Here is a 21976-nt window from a genome sequence, read left to right as displayed (position 1 = left end):
ATGTTAGCCATACTTAAGAAAAGTGTTCAGAAGTAACGAGTGGCAAGATCCATTCTGAGCTCACTCTCCGTAGCAGATGCCGTGCATCTCCACAAGCTGAATTGGGGAGCTCAGCTTGACTCTATCGGTGTGACCTCTTCGACTAAATTGCACCGAGTCTGTCTGCAGCCTGGTTTCTGGTGTCAACTGGTATAAGCTGCCGTGTGGTAAGAGCAACATTGAAGGGAGCGCCACGCCTATCATGGAGTGCTTCTGCTCTCGATAAAGGCTCTAGTGCCCCAGGGACAGCCGCTGCCGAGCTGGCCCTACGCGGTTACGTTAAACGCTTTGATGGCTGTCCTCGCGACAGTCGCTAACGCAGCCATGGCTGTGCAGTGCCTTTGTCGAGTGGACGGGCTCGGGGCATGTGTTAAGACGTATGCAGGTGGTGCACGTTCTTGAGTAGGTACCCAGGTACTCAAGTACTAATCAGTACGGATCTGTACCACTGTACTGTGGAAAGCGGTCAACCCTTACCCTGGCTGACCATATGCTAGTTCTCTCTCAAGTGCTCTCGCCACAAAAGCTTCCACGCAGCCGAGGAATTTGCAATGTCGCGTGAGTCTCCGGTAATGCCGTTGACAGGTTGCGGTACGTCATGCAAGATCAACATTGACGGGATCCATTGGGCGCGAACCTCTCAATGACCTTTGCTCGAGGAGCTGCTAAGGCAATTGGCGGCTGTGATTTGCTGCCCTCGGGTCAGCGCCAAATGGCCGGCTGGGCCAATCAGCCTCATCTGCGACGTGCCAAATCTCGTGGGGCCACATGTGAGGTAGGCGCCCAAGAGCCCCATTGGACAGGGGGGCTGATGAACAGCCCCCCTGGCCCCTTCCAAGGTTGGTTGACCGGCCTCCCGCCCGCCCCAGGCCCAGCCCGTGGTCCACCGCCTCGGGTTGCGGCCTTCTTGTTTTGTTTGAGATCATTGACCATTTGTTTCTTTTTATATCGAATCGGGGGGCTCTGGGGCCTGGTCAACCTCACCTTGACCTCGTGTTTTTTTTCTTTTGTTTCCCACCTTGGTTGCTCATCCTTGTCCTTTCTCTTCTCCCGTGGCATTTTTCAGAGTTGCTCAACCGCCGCCCTCCAAAGTTCAAGTTCTCATCTCACCGCACGCATGCATCCCTTGTACAATTTGCTTTTCTAGATATCCGGGCAACTCACAGTTGCGGGCCGTTCCACCAGCGGCTACGAAGCGCTGCAAATACTACTACTAATAGTACTAGTATGGATCTCCGATCTCTGTACGCGGGATCCCCACGCTCTTTATCTCGCGGCGCCAGGACGAAAACAGACCAGAGACAAAGACTACGCGCTATTCCCGATACTTTCTACCCAGAGTCTATGACCTGCTCTGTCTCGACGCTATCCTCCCATTCACCAAGCCCCGCCCCATCGCTTGACGGCTCGGCGTCTCCAGTGTTTGATACCGCAGACTACAGCGACCCGTCCTTTGTCTCCACGAATATCATGTCCACTGGCCAAGCAGCCTTCGGCCCGCAATATCAGCAGTCCCCCGAGGAACTATTTGCGGTCAAAGCTGGTCAGCCTCAGATGCCTACTGAGAGACCGCAGAGTCTTGGTCTGCCGCTTCGGATGCGGGATGACGCCTGTGCCCAGGCAGACACAAAGAAGAATCTCAAGAGGGCCACTACCCACCCCGTCAGATCCTCGTTAGTCGGCGTGAGGCGGGCCTCGCATCAGGCCTTCGAGTGAGTAACACCCAACGACACATCACCTTTTCTTGACACACGAGCATGCGCGAATCAGTGCATTGACAGCCACATGCACAACCAGCCTGATGGCCCCACCACCGGGGAGAAGAAAGTATAGCCTGGCTAAGACGGACCTTCCAAGGGACAGTTACCCACACAGTGTCGACGCCGACCCTAGCGCAGCACTTACATCGAGAATTACAGCATCCATTCTGCGGGAGGGCTACGGTGTCAGGGGTCCCAAGACCACGGTGCCACCCAAGGTCCACGACGCGGTGCAAAGGTGTCTGCAGGAAGTATCCACCACAGTCCAGAAGGACCACGCGCCGTGGGCTCTCCCACAGTACCGGCCCAGACACTCCAAGGCATACCGGACAGATTCAGATATGCAATCTAGGGCGTCTGACCAGCTTTCAGATCATGATGCGGCCGGCAGTCGCACCAGGTATGGCGCCAGCAGTGGGGACGAAGAAGATCCTTTTGCATATGACAATTCGAACGCAAGCATGTACAAGAATCTATATGGATTTGGAAAAGGCGGTCGAGGTATGAGGGCACGTTTGAGCGACGCATCAAGACCATATTCGTGTCCTTTCAGGAAGAGGAACCCAATCATGTTTAACGTTCGTGACCACGAGCATTGTGCCAAGAGGCCATTCTTTGGCATACAAGACCTCAAGTATGTTACAAACCTTGGAACACTTGCAGTGCGGAGAGCGTGAACTGACTCCCAGACAGGCACCACATTAGGACTCACCACAGATCATGCGGGCCGGCGCACTCTTGTCCACGATGCAAGGCGAGCTTTCAGAACCAATCTGATTTGTCTGAGCATCTAATGGTGCCTGCGGACCAAATGTGCGAGCCCAACGGTTGTGTCTCGGATATTGTGGTGGAGGACGGGATCACCGAGGAGATGGATCGGGCTCTGGCTGACCGGACGCCGAGACACCTTGTCAATTCCTGGGAACAAATCTGGAAGCTTCTGTTCCCCCAGGATGCGTCACCTCAAGATTCAGGTGAGAATATCATACAGTCTGAACCCATTGTTCATGTCCGTCAAAATAACTGACCCTGAACCTAGAATACGTCCCGGTCATCGAGATGGTGGAGATGGAGCAGAAGATGGACGACAGCCAAGCCGAACTCAGGGCCGATCTCAGCGAAAGTCTTCGGAAACTCCTGCCAGACCAGTCCCAAGAAGTTTGTTTCTTCCTCGCAGGACAGTTCCAGCTCGTGGTCGAGCAACACAGGGCGAAGGTCAACAGGAAGTGCCGCATCAGCGCCAGCGGCGAGAGTCCTCCACCTAGCGCATCCGAGAAGAGCAGGACCACTTCCGTGCGCCTGTCCCGGTTTTCCATGCGGAATTCCGAAGTCAACGCCCTCAGGGCCTCGAACATCCACGGTAGAAGCGCAAGTCTGCTGTCGTCACCAAAATCCCATGGCCGCCGTCCATCACAGGCTTATCAACAGGTCCACCCGAGGACGACCGTCTCCCCAGCCAGCACAACATCCTCGGTGTACTCGCAAGACGCGGCCCCCGCGCCGTCAACCAAGTCCAGGCCAGCGACTCGGTCGAGCACCTTTAGCATGAGCGGGATGCAGGTCGAGAGCCCCCGTCTGCCGTTCAAGGATTGGGTCCAGGGCGTCAAGTTCAACGGCACCACCACCACCACCACTAGCGATAACAATAATGACGACGAGAAGAAATACCAGCGCGATTCGGGTCTTGCCCTCGAGCAGTGTGAGACCTGCCAGATGGAACCTTGCCAGTGTGAGGGATACAACGGCTATGCGGACCAGCTATCTGCGTTCATGACACCGGCTCCTGGTACCAACCAACCACCCGGGACGGCGCCGTACTCGGCAGCTAATCAAGTGGGCGATTATGAGGAACTGGATTGGGCGGCTCAGTATGGGGGCCAGTCGGCGACGCCTGGCGTGCCCGGTGCGGACCCCAGGATGCAGATGAAGGGCAGTAGGATGGGCCTGAATGCTCAAGGTTCTGAGACGAGCGGGCTGAAAGCGGCGGCTGTGCAGGCGCAGCAGGGGTTTATTTAATAACCTTGGAACATGACTTCCGAGAAGCCTACACCAGACCATATTTATCTGGGTTGTTGGTATTTCTTTTTGTTGTCACTCAAAGTCTGACAATGAATCTGCATAACATTTAGGGAGACCGCATACATAGACTTCGCGGGGAAGCTGGATCTAAACGTATGCGGAGACACCTCCCTGGATTTTAGTATATTATAATGGTATCCAACGGGAGATTACTGCGAGAGGTAGCTCTGCTTCTATTGCATATACATATAGGGTGGGGGTTTTCTTTCTACTCCTCATACATATACAGCGTATTATGTGGCGTCTTGATACGATGGTAAACGCCCAAGACCCAGTGCTTGAAAAAGCACAAGGCCAATAACAGTGTACAGAGAATACGATGCGCCCGTGGCACGTCTCGCGCCCACTGAAAAGATTGCTGCGAAAGTCAGCACTCCCAGGCTGTGACGATGAGCGTTGTTTTAGCACAACCACCTGACCCAAAATGGGTTGTGCCCCGGTGGTCACAATGTAATAACTGGTTTCGCTTCTATTCCGTGTACGTCCGAGGACATACATGGCGCCTCCATACAGTGACAATGTAATAAATATATCATATCAACCACACATGTGCCGTCGTCAATTGGAAATTCGGTCATCAGGCCATCAGTGATGTCGACTTTCATCGTGGGAATCCTAGCTTGTATCGAATCTATCTAGTCTAAACTTGACATGATATACATGTAACGCGTTGCATCGAATTGCCCATCACAGATCCAGCTGTCTCGCAAGGTCTACCTCGCCCACGGCCAGCGTCATCAGTCAGAGAGCTGTGAGACAGCTGTCGGGGGCTCATAACCATATTCATCGGCGAACTGGGCGTAGAAGGCACAAATGCCACGATGGATATGGCCTGAATCCTGGTACTTGACGCCCTGGTAGTCCACGCCCTCCATCTCCCAGAAGTAGGCCTCATTGATCTCGAACAACCGCTCGACAACGGCAATCGGTGGCTTCTGGTTGTTTTTGAAGAAGACAATCGCGACAGCGAGCTTGAGTATTGCTGCTCCGCCCTTTTTCTTGACCCGCTTCAGCCCAGTTGGGTGCTCCAAGTCTATCTGCGACCTCGTCATCTGCGACCACGTGCCCTGAGAGCTCAGCATTTGCGACTTGGTCGTCTGTGATTCCGTCGTTTTGGGCTCTGCTGTCTTCATCTCAACCAATTTTTTCTCGGGGGCCGGCGGCGGAGAAAACAGATTAGCCAGTTTCTCTTCGTAGTCAGGATGGCCGAGCAGCTGATAATCATATAGTCGTAGCAGGTCCTCGAAGCGCTCCATGATGATGAGAACTGGCAGACGTTGAAGGCGGATACTCTCGGTAACGGCTTGACGATACAATATCATTTTCTCTAATGCCTGATCCAGAGGAAGATTCTGTGGCCGGATGATTGTATCATAATGCTTCCGCTGAAGATATGCAATCACCACAGCTACTGAGCGTGACCGACCGGACTTGCAGTGGACTAGGATGTTGTGGCCTTCCCTGATGTGGGTTTGCAGGAACTCGTTAGTCTGGTCAAAGAATTCCAAGAGGTCTCCATTTGCCTTATCTTCGAGAGGGCACATAAAATGACTCTTGACCGAACATGGAGAGGTGGGGTCCGAAAAACGCCGCAGGGCGTAGGAGGGATCTGTGGGGTGCCAGGCGAGAAGATCCTTTGGATGTATGCTGATTGCGGCAGAGATGTCGTGCTCGCGGAGGGTGTCGTCGTTCAGAGCATGGTTCATGCCCCCCAGGAATACGCGACCCGGCCCGTCCAAGTCCTTGTGGCTGATGAGAGACAGCGAGTCGGTGTTATTTGCTACCCATGCTCTGATCTCAGCCCATATCAGGTCCTTGAGGAAGCTGACACTTGGAAAATCGTCGAGCGTATCGAGAGCATCGTAGCTCTTGAAGCAAGACTCGGCATCCGGGCCCCGATGCTCGCCAAAGAGGTCGAGCCAGGCAGTGGAGACGGACTCGGAGCCTGACATCTTTGATGGTGTCGACTGGGTGTGATGTCACCTAGCGGAAACGGACAACCCATGCGAGCAAGGCCGGTCTTGATGTGCACACCGCGGATTTCGAAGTCTGGAGCTGACAACAACAAGGAGTGAGGCGCTGTCAGGAGGACTGGTTGACCGGCCCTGCAGGTGACGGCCAGAAAATCTGTGGAACTTCCCTGGCCTAACCGAATCAGGCAGCGCACCCTGGCCAGACTTATGCTTGGGTATCCTGGCAAGGTTGACTTGGTACGACGCTGCTGTAGCACAACAACAGCAAACCCCTCCACGGCGGCCACAAGATGGTGTTCTCGTTCTCCGAGAGCCGAGAACACAACGGTGAGCTAGCACTTGCTATCTGGACTAGTCTAAATCACTAAGAATACTGTGTAGTTACAGCTCCCCATCATCTATTGCAGCAGGTTGAAGCTATTAGTTGAGCCAGGCAGATCATCCTTCTGCGAGAAAGATATACCACTCACGGCTCTCGCGACGACGAGTCGCCGACATCCCGCCACGTCAGGCTCCCAAGGTTGACTAGGTCTCCCGAGGTCCTAGCAGTAAAACAATTGAATTATCATGTGAACCTTGATAGAAAATCCGGGGTAGCATTCCTGCAAGCCAAGACTAGCCAAGCCCCCAGATATCGACCTGCGCGTCTAGAACCCAGAAATACGGCCACTGGCAGCCTGCATGTGTAAGGCATTGCTCACCAAGATAGGCAGGAAGAATGCCTACCTTTTCTTTGCGATCAGTGCGCGGAATATGGCTACCTAGGTAAGTACCTAGGTAGCCAGGCCCAAGATCGCTTCCCATCAATAGTCTCACTTGCGCTTAGCTACGAAGCCGGCCCGCGGCAGGAATGCGCTCTGCTGACAACACCTTCACACCCTCCTGACTGGCGTCGCGCACGGTGGTTTGGTACCTTCAAGTTGTACTCTCCATCGCCATTCGACAGATCGTTGAGCACTCACTCGTTATCTCTTCGTTTGTGGAAGGCGACAATGCAATCGTGGTACAACTCGCACGTAGTGGACTTGGAAATGCAATGATACCTGTTTTAGGCTCGAATATAACCTGACCGAGTTACATCACACCGCTGTCCAAGAAATTTGATAAGCAATAAAAGCGAGAATGTCGATCCTCCTTCCTGATTGCTTGTTTGGCGTAGTGTTGTGAGGCTTGGTGTCCTTGAAAGAAGATCGCGCCATCTTCGAGACGATTCTGTAAATGGAAGGAGAGTAGACTGTTGATATCGTGGTGTTGCTAGTTGGTCATTGAAGATCACTATAAAGGGGTCCCATGAAGCCGTCAAACTTGCGAGAATAATCTCATCTCCAGTCCAGGGCTCACCGCGACGGCATCACTGCAAAGACTCAGATTCACTCATCTTACCTTCATACTAGTCTATTCATCCTGAAACTCTCATCAAAATGAAGACTGCTGCAATTTTGTCCCTTCTTCCCCTGGCACTCGCCCTTCCAGGCCAGAAGCGCTCAGGTGGCTCTGCCCCTATCCTGAAGCCCCGGGATGTCGAGGCCCTTCTGGAGAACAAGTACATCATCAAGATGAAGGATGACGTATCTCAGGCCTCTATCGACCACGTGGATGAGCTCTTCGAGGGCGAGGCCTACCAGAAATGGGACGCAGATAAGCAGTTCAAGGGCCTCGCCGCCCAGATCTCTGAGGAGGCTCTTGAAGCCATCGCCGAGTTGGAAGATGTAAGTGAGAGTGATGGGAACCCTGGGAAGCCAGCCCCTATCGAGAGTCCACTGACTAATTCTGACGCATTTTCCATTTTAGGTTGAGTATATTGAGCAGGATGCCATCATCAAGATTGACTACGTTCCGGAGGAGATTTCCACCACTGAGACAGCCAAGCGTGCCTTGACCAGCCAGACTGCCGCCTCTTGGGGCCTGGGCCGGATCAGCCACACCGCACGTGTTTTGACACCCTACGTCTACGATACCTCCGCCGGCAGCGGAGTGTGCGCCTATGTGATTGACACCGGAATCCTCACCACCCACTCTCAGTTCGGTGGTCGGGCTACATTCCTCGCCAACTATGCCGACAGCAGCAACACTGACGGCAACGGGCATGGAACCCATGTCGCGGGCACCATCGGTGGAAGCACATACGGGGTGGCCAAGCAGGTCACTCTGTACGGTGTCAAGGTCCTAGACGCCAGCGGGTCCGGCACGAACTCGGGCGTGATTTCTGGTATCAACTACGTGGCGACCGATGCCCCCAAGCGCTCGTGCTCCTCTGTTGCAAACATGTCTCTCGGCGGCGCCAAGTCAACGGCAGTGAACTCCGCTGCTGCCGCCCTCGTCCGTGCCGGTGTGTTCCTTGCTGTCGCCGCTGGAAACAACGCGGCCAGCGCTGCCAACTACTCCCCTGCCTCCGAGACTACCGCCTGCACTGTCGGAGCTACAACCAGCTCAGATTCCTTTGCGACCTATTCTAACTACGGCTCTATTGTGGACATCCTTGCCCCCGGGTCCAGTATCGTGAGCTCATACATCGGAAGTACTAGTGCAACCGTATGTTTAGAGTCCCACAAGCCCAACAACTCCAATGCCATGTTGAAGCTAACATGTCACAGGCTACTCTGTCCGGAACCTCCATGGCCTCTCCTCACGTCGCCGGCTTGGGCGCGTACTTCCTCGCCCTGCGGGGATCCATGACCCCCGCGGCGTTGTGCACTTACATTCGCAACAACGCCATCTCAGGCGTCATCACCGGCGTCCCCTCCGGCACGCCCAACCTACTCGCCTACAACGGCGCCGCATAAGTACCCTAGGGTAGGCCCCTGGCCAGAGCTCGTGTTCCAGGGACGGTTGATGTCGTAGGTTGCATAGGTCTGGGCGAATTCTTGAGGAAGTTTTTCTATTCCTCCACGGTGTTGAAGTGTCGGGTATGAGATCGGGAGCGATGAGGGTATCTACATTAGTTAAACAGAATATAATGCGATCGCGCATTCAGTCTGTCAAAGGTTCCCAATTCAATCGTCTTAAGTGTCAGCAAGTGCTCTCTGAATGAACGGGTCGTGATCAGTCTTTTAAAAGAATGAGAAAAAGATGGATTCATAGAAAAATGAAGGATGCCCTCTCTCCTCCGGTCCTTTGATCCCATTGAGTGAATTTTTTATAATACGTTGAATTATGTTGTGGTGGAACTTCGAGTCTTCACAATACCTAGGTATGGTGACCGGAGTTGTGAGGACCTGCTAACGGCCTTTGACCTGCTGGAAGTCTTGCCTGAGCAAATACGACTGACAAATGGCTTCGCAAAATTCGTGACTAACGGCAAGTCAAATCGTATTATCTATAGCGGGTTCTTGTAATGAGCTCCGCTAAGTTGTCAGGCCTGTGGATTCTATGTTCGTAAAAAAAAAAGTACTAGCAATTTTTCTACAACTTTATCTACACTTAACAAGTCAGCATTTTCAGCGTTTACAGTCCGTTCCTAAAGCTTAGGTATTTAAGTATAAGTAATCTAACTCTTATAATTTATAATAATTAGAAATTAATACTTATAATTATAATTTTTAATTAATTAATTTATATTATTATAATTATATTTAGTTTTTAATATAATTTAAATTTTTTGAATAGTTATTTAATATTTATTTATTAAAAAAATAAAAGTTTAAATTTTATAAACTTAAATTTAAAATCTTTATAAATTATAATTTTATTTAAATTAAATTTATAAATCTTTTAATATTTTTTAAAAATATATTAAATACTTTAAATAATAATAATAGTTTTAAAAATTAAAATTAAAGTTTATATAAATATATAGACTATTTATATTTTTTTAGTTCTACTATTAAGCTGGAAGCGAATAATTAAAGTCCTAAAGGGATAAGATATAATGTATCTTTTAAAGATCAGCTTAGCTAAGTTTACTATACAGGACTTTTCACAATAACTTTACAATCTATATCTACAACGTTATATAAATATATATTTAATTATTATTAATTCTTTTTTTATAATATAGTTATTAAAATTATAAAATAAAATTAAAACTTTTAAAATAATAATAACTTTATATTTATTTATTTTAATTAATTTATATTTAATAAACATTATATTATATAATATATTTAATATTTTTATATAATATTTATTAATATTAATTTAAAGACTTAATAATTTATAATATTTTAATATTTAATAAATTAATAATATTAAATAAAATAAATATAGTTTTAATATTATAATATTAAAATACTTTTAATAATAATTATTATTATTAATAATTATATATTTATTATAAACTTTTAAATATAAAATTAAAATATTTATAATTATAAGTTTTTAATTAATTTTTAATTAATTATTTTATTTTATTATAATTTTATTTTATTTTATTTAAACCTTTTAAGTTTTTTAAACTTTTATTTTTAAAAAAGTTAAAAGTTTAAAGTTTTAAGTTTAAATTTAAAATTTTTATAAATTCTAATTTATTTTAACTTATATTTAAAATTTCTTAACTTTTTAAAAATATATTAATTATTTTAAATATTAATAACTTTTAAAAATAAAGATTTACTTTTATATAATTATTAATTTAATTATTAATAATTATTTTATTTTTATTTATAATATAATTATTAAAATTATAAAGTTAAAATAATATTAAAATATAATTATTATATTTAAAAGTTTAATTTTAATTTTATATAATAATAAATTAAATAATTATTTTTAAATAGTTTTATTTATAAAATTAATAATTCTTTAAGTTTATTTAATAAATATTTATTTAAATAAAATTAAAACTTATATATATTTTTAATTAAAAATAATAGTTTTATTTTTATTTATTTAAATTTATTTAAAAGATATTAAAATTATAAGTTAAATATTTATAATATTAATTAATAAGTTTATATACTTTATTTATTTTATTAATTTAAGTAGTTTTATACTTTTATAATATAAAACTATAGTTTTATTATCTTTTATATTATTTTTAAATAACTTTAATTTTAAATTAATAATATTTTATAAATAATTTAAACTTTCTTTTATTATAAGTTATAAAAATTATTTTAAATAGTTTATAATTTATAATAAATTTAACTTTTAATAAACTAATTTATATTAAAGTTAATATAATAATAATAGTTATAGTAATCCTTTATTAAACCTAGTTAGTAAAAGGGTATTTATTTATATAAGCTCTTTAAGTAACCTTTTAATAGTTACTACTTAGAGAGCAATTAACTACTTTCAACACTACTTCTTCCACTCTTACATATATAAGCCCAGCCAACACTAATTAGTGTCGGTCAGCTTACTTATATATATAAGAAGTGGTTGGGCGAAGTGGTGTGTATTGGTGATAGTTAGAAGGTCTACCTAGCTAGGCGGCGAAACACCTAGTTAGGTTAGCTAGACCTACTAACTAAGCGTGGTGGTTTATATATATGCACGGGCCCACTAACCTTACTTATAATAGCTAATTCACTATAATTTATTATTTTTATAATAATTATTATTTTATTTATAAAATTTTTTAATTTTATAATAATTTTAAAACTTTTTTATATTATATTTATAATAAACTTTATAATTTATATATAATAATTTTAATTTTAATTTTTAATTAATTATTACTTCTTTTTTCTACGCTCTCTCTTTCTACCCTCCTATCTTCTTACCTCCTACCCTCTCCCTCCCTACCCTCCAACCTCTCCCCTCTCCCTTTCTACCCTCTCCCCTCCTACCCTCTCCCCTCCTACCCTCTCCCCTCCTACCCTCTCCCCTCCTACCCTCCTAACTCTCCCATACTGCCCTCTCCCTTCCTACCCTCCTACCTCTTCCCTCCTACCTCTCCTATACTACCTCCTACCCTCTCCCCTCCTACCCTCTCCCCTCCTACCCTCTCCCCTCCTACCCTCTCCTCCTACCCTCCTAACTCTCCCATACTGCCCTCTCCCTTCCTACCCTCCTACCTCTTCCCTCCTACCTCTCCTATACTACCTCCTACCCTCTCCCCTCCTACCCTCTCCCCTCCTACCCTCTCCCCTCCTACCCTCTCCCCTCCTACCCTCTCCCCTCCTACCCTCTCCCCTCTTCTCCTTATTTATACTCTCCCCTATTATACTCTCCCCTCTTATACTATCCTATCTTATACTCTTCTATTTTATATTCTTTCCTTTTATACTCTCTTTCTTCTTACTTATTTCTCTTTTATTCTTTTTTTATTTTTTTATTTTTTTTCTTTATTTTTTTTAATAAAAATATTTTTTATTAATAAAATTAATATTTAATTTATTAAATAAGTTATTTAAAATTAATTTTAAATTTATAATAAAGTAATATATTATTATAAATTATTTATATTTTTAATTTTATTATTAAATTAAAATAAATATTTAAAAATTCTTTTAAAAATAATAATTTTTTAAAATTAATTTAATTAAATTTATTATATAAAACTTTTATAATAACTTTATAATTATTTATAATATTATTTATTATTAAAAATAACTTTTATATTAATATATTAAATTATATTTATTAAAAGTTAAAGTTATTATAAATTATAAATTAAATTTAATATTAATAAATATTATATATTAAATTATTATATAATTTAAATATAAATTAATTATAATAAATAAAAATAAAGTTATTATTTTTAAAAATATATATAAGTTTTAACTTTATTTTATAAATAAATATTTATTTAATAAATTTAAAAGATTATTAATTTTATAAATAAAATTATTTAAAAATAATTATTTAATTTATTATAATATTAATATTTATTTATTTAATAATTTTATAAATTTATTTAATATTTATTTTTAATAACTCTTTTATATTTATAAATACTTTTAAATTAATATAAAAACTTTATAAAATAATTTTCTTCTTTAATTTTTAATACTTTAAATATAAACTTTTTTATATATTTTTAATATACTTTCTAAATTATATATATTTAAGAATTAATTAAATATTTAAATATTAATTAAATATTTAAATATTAATTAAATATTTAAATATTAAAATTAAAAATAAAAATAAAATTATACTTTTAAATTTTTAATACTCTTTTAACTCTTTATATTTTAAACTTTTAATCTTTTAATATTTAATTAATATTTAAATATATATAATTTAAAAGGCTTAAAAGAGTATTAAAAGAGTATTAAAAGAGTTTAAAAGAGTTTAAAAGAGTTTATATTTAAAATATTAAAATATTAAAATATTAAAATATTAAAATATTAAAATATTAAAATATTAAAATATTAAAATATTAAAATATTAAAATATTAAAATATTAAAATATTAAAATATTAAAATATTAAAATATTAAAATATTAAAATATTAAAATATTAAAATATTAAAATATTAAAATATTAAAATATTAAAATATTAAAATATTAAAATATTAAAGAATTTTAATTAAATATATAATTTTATATAAACTTTATATATAAAAGTTAATATTAAATAAATTTATAAAATTATTAAATAAATAAATATTAAAATTAAATAAATAAATATTAACTTTTATTATATTATTAAATTAAAAATAATTAAATAAAATAATTATATTATATTATTTAAATTTATAATTATAATAATTTATAAATAAAAAATAATTATTAATAATTAAATTTAATAAATATATAAAAATAAATTTTATATTAAAAGTTATTAATATTTAAAATAATTAATATATTTTTAAAAATTATAAATTATAAATTTTATTTAAAATATATTAAAATTTATAAATATTTTAAATTTAAACTTAAAGATTTTAATTTAATATTTATATTTATAAAATAAAAGATTTTATAAAGTTTTAAAAGTTTAAATTAAATTAAATTAAATTATAATATAATAAAATATTTAAATAAAAATTAATTTAAAAGTTATAATTATAAATATTTTAACTTTATATTTAAAAAGTAAAATATTATTATATTAATTTTTAATATTAATAAAGTTTTATAAAACTTTATTTTTAATAGTTTTAATAAATTATTAATAATTAAAAATATATATAATTTTAATTAATTTTAATTTATATTATATATTTATTATATATAATATTTATATATATTAATAATTATTAAAATTATAATAGAATTATTTATAAAATTAATTAATAAATTTATATTTTTATTTATTTTATTAATTTTATTAATTTTATTAATTTTATTAATTTTATTAATTTTATTAATTTTATTAATTTTATTAATTTTATTAATTTTATTAATTTTATTAATTTTATTAATTTTATTAATTTTATTAATTTTATTAATTTTATTAATTTTATTAATTTTATTAATTTTATTAATTTTATTAATTTTATTAATTTTATTAATTTTATTAATTTTATTAATTTTATTAATTTTATTAATTTTATTAATTTTATTAATTTTATTAATTTTATTAATTTTATTAATTTTATTAATTTTATTAATTTTATTAATTTTATTAACTTTATTAATAAAATTAACTTTATTAATAAAATTAACTTTATTAATAAAATTAATTTTATATTATATAAAATTATAATTTTATTTTTATAATATTATTTAAATAATTTAAATCTTTTATATTATAAATTATAAAAATATTATAATAATTATTTATTATTTTTATTAAAATAATATTTTTAATTTTATTTATATATTATATAATTAATATTATTAATATTATTAATATTATATTTTTAAAACTTAAATTTTTAATATTTATTATTATATAAAATATTAAATATATTTTTAAATATATATAAAATAAAATAAAATCATTTATTTCTTAATTATATATATATTATTATTTTTATTTTATTTTTACTTTTTTATTTATTATATTAATAAATAAAATTTATAAATATTATAATTAAGTTATTATTTATTTACTTAATAATTATATTTATTTATTTAATTTCTATTAACTATTTATTTAATACTAATTTTTTAAATAACTCCTTTATATTTATAAATACCTTTTAAATTAATATTAAAAGACCTTATAGTATAATTTTCTTTTTTAATTTTTAATACTTTTAATATAAACCCCTTCTAATATACCTTTTAATATACCTTTACCTTTACCTTTACCTTTACCTTTACCTTTATTATTTAGTTTATATATATTTAAATACTAACTAAGTATTTAAATACTAATTAAATACTAAAAGACTAAAAGTTAAAAAAATAAAAGTAAAAACTATATTCTTTTTAACCTTTTAATACTCTTTCTAACCTTTTAATACTTTAAACTTCTAGCCTTTTAACGTTTAATTAATATCTTAATATTTAGTTAATACTTAAATATATATAGCCTAAAAGGCGTACTAAAAGGCGTGTTAAAAGGCGTACTAAAAGGTATGCTAAAAGGTATGCTAGAAGGTATACTAGAAGGAGCTTATACTAAAAGTATTAAAAATTTAAAAAATCTTAGTTAGGTATATAGTTTTATATAGACCTTATATATAAATTCTTATACTAGATAAATAGTTAAAAAAAACTAAATAAGTAAATATAATTATTAAGTAAGTAGATATTAACTTATTATAATTCTTTATATATATTATATATATTATAAAAATTATATTTATTATAAAAATTAATTTTTTTTATAAAAATTAAAAAATTAAAATATAAAAGTTATATAAAAGATTTTAATAATTTAAAAGTTACTTTATTTATTTAAATATAATAAATAATTAAAAGGATTTTTTTAAAATAATTTTAAGATTTTTATTTTTAACTTTTCTTAAAGTATTATTTTAATTTTATTTCTTTTCTTTTTCTTCCTTTTCTCTTTATAACTACCTCTTTATAACTATTTCTTTATAATTATTTCTTTATAATTATTTACTTTTTCCTTAAATATATACTTACTTCTTTTTTAAAAGTCTTTATATAACTTCTATATTTAAATTCTTTAACTTTTATAAAAAGATAACTTTTATAAAAAGGTAACTTTTATAATAAATATAACTTTTATATTAAGAATAAATCTTAAAAATAAAGTAAGTTTTATAGGCTTTTATAACTCTTTTAAACTACCTATAAATACTAATATAATAGGTAGAGATAGTAAAAAGTTAAACCCACTCACTCTTTCTAAAGAAATTTAAATTTTTAAGCCCTTTAATAAAAAAAACTAAAAGTTACACTAATTTTAATTTAATAACTATTATATTTAATATAATAAATAGTTAAATATTCTATTTTACCTATTAATTTTTTTACTAACTATATATTAATACTTTATATTAATAAATTATATAAGAAGATATTAGTTACTAATAAACTACCTTAATTTTATATAGTAGACCTATTAGATTTAAGGTACCTATAAAATATTTCAGACCTACCTAGCCTAGTGAAATGAAATCTGGCTGGCTGACTGAAATATTTCGACTTTGAAACTTTCACTAGCCATCCCTAACGGTAGGTGCTTTCCTCATCATCTAGGTCTCCTTCACCGACAAGGTCCTCAACACTTAGATCTACCCGTGGCAGCTGGTTAGCAGTCTCACAAGCCCTCGTTAGGCGCTTCTTGGCTGCTAGCTTGGTGGTTGAAGCTGTCGTGGTTGGTAGATGAAGGAGGAGGGTTGGTGAGGTCTGCAGGCGAGGGCGCAAGAAGCACTGGGTTAGGGGGAGGGGGGTGCCGCGAGGTGGAATGGCGGGCTCTGATTGGCTGGCGGTAGAATCCCAAATCAACACATAGCCGACAATTGCATTCACAGAAATGCCGAGTAAGAAGGATTGGAAGTTCATGAATGAACGCAAAAGATGACATTGACACGCATGCCAATTCATTTCAAGAGAATGCAACGCTGCATGCTACTAAGCTAATTACCAAGACCTCAGACCTTCTCGCTCTTTTCGACATGAGCCGCATCAGACACGCCGGCCTCCTCAAACTTCTTGTCGTGGACAATGTCGAGTTCCTCGGCATCCTGGTTGCCGTGGAGCCCAATCTTGTACCAGGGGAGGGCGAACAGGTTGTCCATGCTCTCAAGGCTGCGGCCAGATGTCTCGGGGACAAAGAACCACACCCAGAAAAGGCCCAGCAAAGTTATAGCCGCAAAGCACCAGAAGGTACCACTGGGCGTGATGCCACCAGAGGAGAGAGGCAATAGCATCACTGGAAGGGCACGACTGTTACCGTATTGATTGGCGAAATGCGCAGTCATAGCGATTGACGTGGCGAGGGCGCGGATGCGCAGGGGGAATAGCTCGGCCGTGAGCAGGTACTGCATCGAGTTCCAACCCAGGGCCCAGCCGAAACCCGACAAATAGATCATGAAGATTGCACCCTTGGAAGGACCCGTCTCACTGGGAGTAAGTTCGTAGTCCTCGACTGTGCCAAGCTCAGGAACTCCTGTAAGGAAACCAGCGATGTATATCATCGAAATCGCCTGCAGGGTGATGCCGATCATCAGGGATCGCTTACGCCCGATAACGTCGACCAGGAAGAGGGCGCAACCAATGGCGGCGACGAGCTTGACGATTCCGAAGACAGCGGTGACGAGCAGGGACTCGTTTGTGCCGGTGATGCCCATTAAAGCGAATAAATCTGGGGCATAAAGCGTGACTAGTGATCAAATTAGCCCTGCTATGGATCCTCAAGTGTTGTATTCTGGAACATTCCAAAATATGAAGGATGGGAATTCGTTAAAGGTGAAAAGTGATGCTTACTCGATCCGGCGCCGCTCCACTGGCTCATGAGCTGGGCACCGATGGCCAGGTAGAACCTGTACAGGTTGGAGGGGATGAATAGAAGCTCCTTGATCATGCCCCAGAACGTGGTGCCCTTAGTCGCCTCCATCTCCTCGTGGTGCTGCATCGTGATCCCCGCAATTTCTTCGGCCACAAGTGGATGCTCGGGCGGGAGGTTACGCAGTCGTGCCATGTTGTGGAGGGCCTGTTCTGGCTTATTATTCTTGATGAGGAAGCGAGGCGACTCATACTGGAGGAAGGTCAAGAAAAAGGTGATAGTTGCGAACATCAGATGCACGGATGTGGGCACCAACCACCGAGCATGAGTGGTATCGCCGATGTTGATCTGACATCCGTAATTGGCGAAATAGGCGAGGACAATGCCCAGGTAGACGAAACCGGTGAAGATGCAGGTGCAGAGACCTCGGATGGGCGCAGGAGCAATCTCGGCGCTATGGTGGTGTTAATCCTGACCGATTCTAAAGTATTGCATTCAAGAACATCCCAAAAGATGCAAGACGGGATCCGTGATAGGTGAAAGGTGATGCTTACATGTAGACCGGCCCGACAACGGGCGTTTGCCCAACACCAAGTCCAGCTATGAAACGGCCAGCGTAGATCAAGCCGAGACTGCCGTTGGCCCCCATGAACATGCTGATGCCAACAACCCAGAACACGCAGAGACATCTGGTGGCCCAGATGCGGCCGATTCTATCAGCGACCACGAAGGCAAACAAAGCTCCTCCGACAGACCCAATTTGGACCATTGCCGAGACGTTGGCCTTGATGTTGGCCTTGGCGACTTCATCGTAATCGGAGAAATGAATTGTAGCTTGGAAGTCCTTTGAGTTAAAGGCCCCACTGATGAGGCCTTCGTCAACTCCTCTGGCGGCTCCCAACAGGCCGAAAGAGAGGACAGAGAACCATAGTCGCCAGTTGAAGACTTCCTTGGGCAGGCCAAGATTTTTCAGCCGGAAGACGTTGACGGGCTTCTTGACACCACCAGCCATTCTGACGTCTTGTCGCCGAGCCTTGTCGCCGAGAGTGTGGCGCGCGAGTAGGGTGACTTGGCGGGGGAGTTAAGAAGTCGGGAGGGGGGGCGGGACGATGCTTGGAGAGCTTGGTAGACGGCTGGGCAAGCGAATCGCGGAGACTGGAGGGTCTTATATCCCCTTGGTGGCGCCCAGGAAAAGAGCCGCCTCGCTCGAGGGGTAGGACATGTACATATTGAACTGCAGGAACCCCTGTGGATTGTCCAGAGGACCAAGGATGTGATGGGACCACTTCACGAGCTCCCAAGACCGGAAACGCAAGCGGTCAACTCGCAAAAACCACGCTTTTGTGGACTGCCCCCGTCTTCTCCCCTCTCGAATTGCGCCGAGGAAAATCGAGGTCTTGGACACATACATATATATGTCATTGTGAACACGAGGGGGTACCTCTGCCCCGATCACAACCCCGGGCCGTCGCCTAACAAGTTTGCTCACGGACACCAAGCAAGTCAGGTAGTTGGGGAGGCGAGGCGGCACAGCTTCGCTTGTACAGGCCTGTCAGGGAGGGGGTTGGAATCGGATAATAATCCGTCGGGTTACCAGAAAGGGCCAACCCTGCCGAGGCAGAGACAGCAAGATACGACCAACAAACCTGGCGAATACCCACCTCCTGCGCCGGGATGCAGGACGCGCCGGTGTCGACGACAGAAGAGGGCGACCTCAGGCCATTTCCAAGGCTGCCCCGCGTTGGGACCCCAGGCAGTTCCTTGTCGGCTCCTTTCTGGCGGCGGCACAGGCCTCGGCCCTACTCTGTACGTGGCGTCTGACGATCGGTCTAGCGAAGGATGTGTGTGGTAATAACTTCTATGAGTGGCCAGGGACCGGCTAACGGGAAGTCAGTTGGCGGGTCTAATACCGGAGAGGCAGGATCTGGCGGCACTGCGAGCAGCGAGTGCCGGAGATCAACCATGTGAGATCCTGTCCCTAGCGTTGCTGTGGCTGTTGGGGGGCGGGCAGTAATCAAGGGCAGACGGCGGGCAGACTAGACCAATGCTGTAATTCTCGCGGCGGGATGCCATGCACTGCTGTGGACCGTGCTACACCCTCTTTTTTCTTTTTTCTGACCCCGTTCCCACACAGAACAATATCAAGCAGTCCTCAAGTGAGCAATGTGAGTTGTCCCGGCACGCTGTTCCAAGAGTTGCAATGAGGTCGAGCGCCGTTGCATTCGCGTGGCCTGCCACGCAGCAGGGACTTGGCGAGCAAGCGAGGCAGGCTGGATCCAGGAGGGAAGGGAGCTAGCTGGCCAGAACCGACTCGAGGTCCCCAGCAGGGGCCCCGTTCAACCGAAGTCGTGCTGTGCCAAGGGGCCCGGTGACGGTTGTCATTGGCTAAAAGGGCCACGCGAGGGCTTTGGTCAGGCGTCACCCAACTTACCGGATCAGCTTGCGGGGTCCCCAGACTGCCAGATTCTCTCAACCTTCTGTGGCCACGCAGCCAAGAATGCCAAGGCCGTCATCCCAACAAGGGTGGGAAGCCAACTGACTGATGCCAATTTCAAAAGGGTACCTGTGCCCGACGGCTAGCCGATGTCCATCACAATGGCCTCGTGTCGAGGACCAAAAACATTGGAGGTTCCGGGATACATTTGCCCTCGTACCTGGTAGTCAACAGTCTACCATACCATCCTGGGCATGCATGCTTTCTCAATAGTGTGCCGCTGCCAGACTGATTTTTTTATTCTCCCCCCCCCCTCCTTTCAACCTTTCTCTTTCGTGTTAACTGAGCCACGGTCAAACTCGGCGACACATGCCCAACCTGGTTTGCAGTTAGGTATTACTAATCCCCTTGCTTCTACTGTGTACGGTTCGTGGGGGTGAATTTCTGCTGGAGCCATCGCCCAACAGGCGGCCCAGGCACGCGAGTGGGCACCGCTTTCATCTGCCCCACGGGGAAAAGCTTTCGTCCGCCAAGCAAAGAGGAGTGGATCAGAGCTCGCTTGCCAATTCGCCGAGGATAATTGGGACTGATTCGAACTGATTAAGAGGCATACCTGTCGCGTAAGAAAGCTTTCTCAAGATTACCTCACTAGAACCGCCCGCGTGCATTGATTGACTCACCCACTGAACTCGCCACGCCCTGGACCTCGTCGCGGATGTCATCTCAGTGCTGCCAGACTACCAGAACTGAAGACTCCAAGGGTGACCAGTTCAGAAAAGAAATCCACCACATGAATTGCGTGCACACGCATGCTCGATCCTTACATGGGTCCCTTCGGTTCCCCTCCCCCCCCCCGGCGGGACGGCGACTCAGGCCCTGAAATACGGGCACAGGTACTATGTAGATCATGTGGCACAGCGGCCGTAAATTTAAGGTTCGCAATCCTGCATCGGACAAGTACCGAACTCACGGCGGCTGTTCGCTGGCCAGCCGCCCGCGGGGCGGTAGCTGCGCGGGCTGACCGAGCCGCATCCCTCAGCGCGGCATCCGGAGTAGACCGGTGATTCCATGAGCTCCCAGAAGGAATGTAGCCGGGGGGGATTGCTTGACAGCGTTCAAGTCGAGAAAAGACATATGCCACAGTAGTCCAAGCATACCTAGGTACAGTACACTGCAGACCGGTAAATTCCTTGCAAAGATCTGGGTAAGGATATCAACCAGTGGGGGGCGGACAAGAGATGGAATTGAGGTTGCTTGTGACTAGGGGTTTGTTTCGCTGGCTGAAGCAGCGATATAAACCGTGCAAGCGGCCAGGCGTTCACCCAAATAGGCGTCTCAACAGAAACACCTGGTCTGGTGGTCTAGTGGTATGATTCGCGCTTAGGGAACACCCTGAAGCTTCACTGCGCGAGGGTAAGTCATTTCGAGATAGATCCACTTGCAAAATTTGCACCATAACTAACAATCACCCAGTCCCGGGTTCAATCCCCGGCCAGACCCTCCAATTTGGATATCTTTTTGTTTCTTTTTGGAGTCTCTGGGTGTCGATGTGGCAGACCTACCATAACCAACGCGAGACACCGTATGAATAGGCTCTAGCCTGTTGGTAATGGGATCTTTAGATCATGCCCCTGGACTCCAAGTTGTGGTCAGGTGACGATCCACAGCTTTGATATGACGACTGACAACTTCACTCGCAAGTCCCGCCTGCCTTTTGTGTCTAAGCTTGTGGGAATCACTGAAAAAAGAGATCTGATGGAGCTGATACAGACGGGTGCCATTATGCGAAGGTCGATCCATTCGGCGGTAGAGAGAGTTCCACCACTCTTCTAGACCACAACACGACACCGTTTACAAAGTGACTCAGAATTGATGGAGGAAGGACCCGATGCGATGTTACTGACAACAAGTCGGGGAATCTGCAGCTTCGGGCTTGACATTGGCACCGGACCCGTGTCCCGCGTTGCTGCTGAGATGCGTG

At 40.9% G+C, this 21976-nt stretch overlaps 4 protein-coding genes across 4 annotated transcripts; 2 read left to right on the top strand and 2 right to left on the bottom strand.

The window, feature by feature from the left end:
* The first annotated feature begins 974 nt into the window (after positions 1–974).
* KVR01_000370 (uncharacterized protein) lies at positions 975–4365 on the top strand. Its single transcript, XM_044787494.1, has 4 exons — positions 975–1751; positions 1837–2433; positions 2493–2773; positions 2839–4365. Exons 1-4 carry the CDS (start codon positions 1267–1269, stop codon positions 3813–3815), a joined length of 2340 nt encoding a protein of 779 aa, XP_044650319.1. The 5' UTR covers positions 975–1266; the 3' UTR covers positions 3816–4365.
* Positions 4366–4477: 112 nt separating this feature from the next.
* Positions 4478–5938, bottom strand: KVR01_000166 (uncharacterized protein). Its single transcript, XM_044789730.1, has one exon. The coding sequence runs from the start codon at positions 5828–5830 to the stop codon at positions 4616–4618; it is 1215 nt and encodes a 404-aa protein (XP_044650115.1). The 5' UTR covers positions 5831–5938; the 3' UTR covers positions 4478–4615.
* Positions 5939–7272: 1334 nt separating this feature from the next.
* KVR01_000627 (uncharacterized protein) lies at positions 7273–8634 on the top strand (the record flags this gene model as incomplete). The annotated part of the gene is made up of 4 exons (XM_044781272.1): positions 7273–7560; positions 7643–7837; positions 7874–8383; positions 8446–8634. The coding sequence occupies 4 exons, from the start codon at positions 7273–7275 to the stop codon at positions 8632–8634; spliced, it is 1182 nt and encodes a 393-aa protein (XP_044650576.1).
* A 7983-nt stretch (positions 8635–16617) lies between these two features.
* On the bottom strand, positions 16618–19561 carry KVR01_000505 (uncharacterized protein). Its single transcript, XM_044793462.1, has 3 exons — positions 18116–19561; positions 17543–18015; positions 16618–17438 (listed from the first exon to the last, which is right to left on the bottom strand). The coding sequence occupies exons 1-3, from the start codon at positions 18571–18573 to the stop codon at positions 16708–16710; spliced, it is 1662 nt and encodes a 553-aa protein (XP_044650454.1). The 5' UTR covers positions 18574–19561; the 3' UTR covers positions 16618–16707.
* Between the last annotated feature and the right edge of the window lie 2415 nt (positions 19562–21976).

This window comes from Diaporthe batatas, assembly GCF_019321695.1.
Source record: "Diaporthe batatas strain CRI 302-4 chromosome Unknown Contig00001, whole genome shotgun sequence".
Classification (NCBI taxonomy): domain Eukaryota; kingdom Fungi; phylum Ascomycota; class Sordariomycetes; order Diaporthales; family Diaporthaceae; genus Diaporthe; species Diaporthe batatas.
Note: the sequence above shows the minus strand (reverse complement) of the source record. Positions and strands in the feature narration are given on the sequence as shown.

Excerpts from the sequence above, each read along its gene's own strand:
- KVR01_000370 (XM_044787494.1), top strand. The coding sequence starts at position 1,267 with ATGGATCTCCGATCTCTGTACGCGGGATCCCCACGCTCTTTATCTCGC. Across the intron at positions 1,752-1,836 it reads GCCTCGCATCAGGCCTTCGA|CCTGATGGCCCCACCACCGG; the intron begins GTGAGTAACACC and ends ATGCACAACCAG. Across the intron at positions 2,434-2,492 it reads TTTGGCATACAAGACCTCAA|GCACCACATTAGGACTCACC; the intron begins GTATGTTACAAA and ends ACTCCCAGACAG.
- KVR01_000166 (XM_044789730.1), bottom strand. The coding sequence starts at position 5,830 with ATGTCAGGCTCCGAGTCCGTCTCCACTGCCTGGCTCGACCTCTTTGGC.
- KVR01_000505 (XM_044793462.1), bottom strand. The coding sequence starts at position 18,573 with ATGGCTGGTGGTGTCAAGAAGCCCGTCAACGTCTTCCGGCTGAAAAAT. Across the intron at positions 18,016-18,115 it reads GTTGTCGGGCCGGTCTACAT|CGCCGAGATTGCTCCTGCGC; the intron begins GTAAGCATCACC and ends ACACCACCATAG. Across the intron at positions 17,439-17,542 it reads GTGGAGCGGCGCCGGATCGA|TCACGCTTTATGCCCCAGAT; the intron begins GTAAGCATCACT and ends TTTGATCACTAG.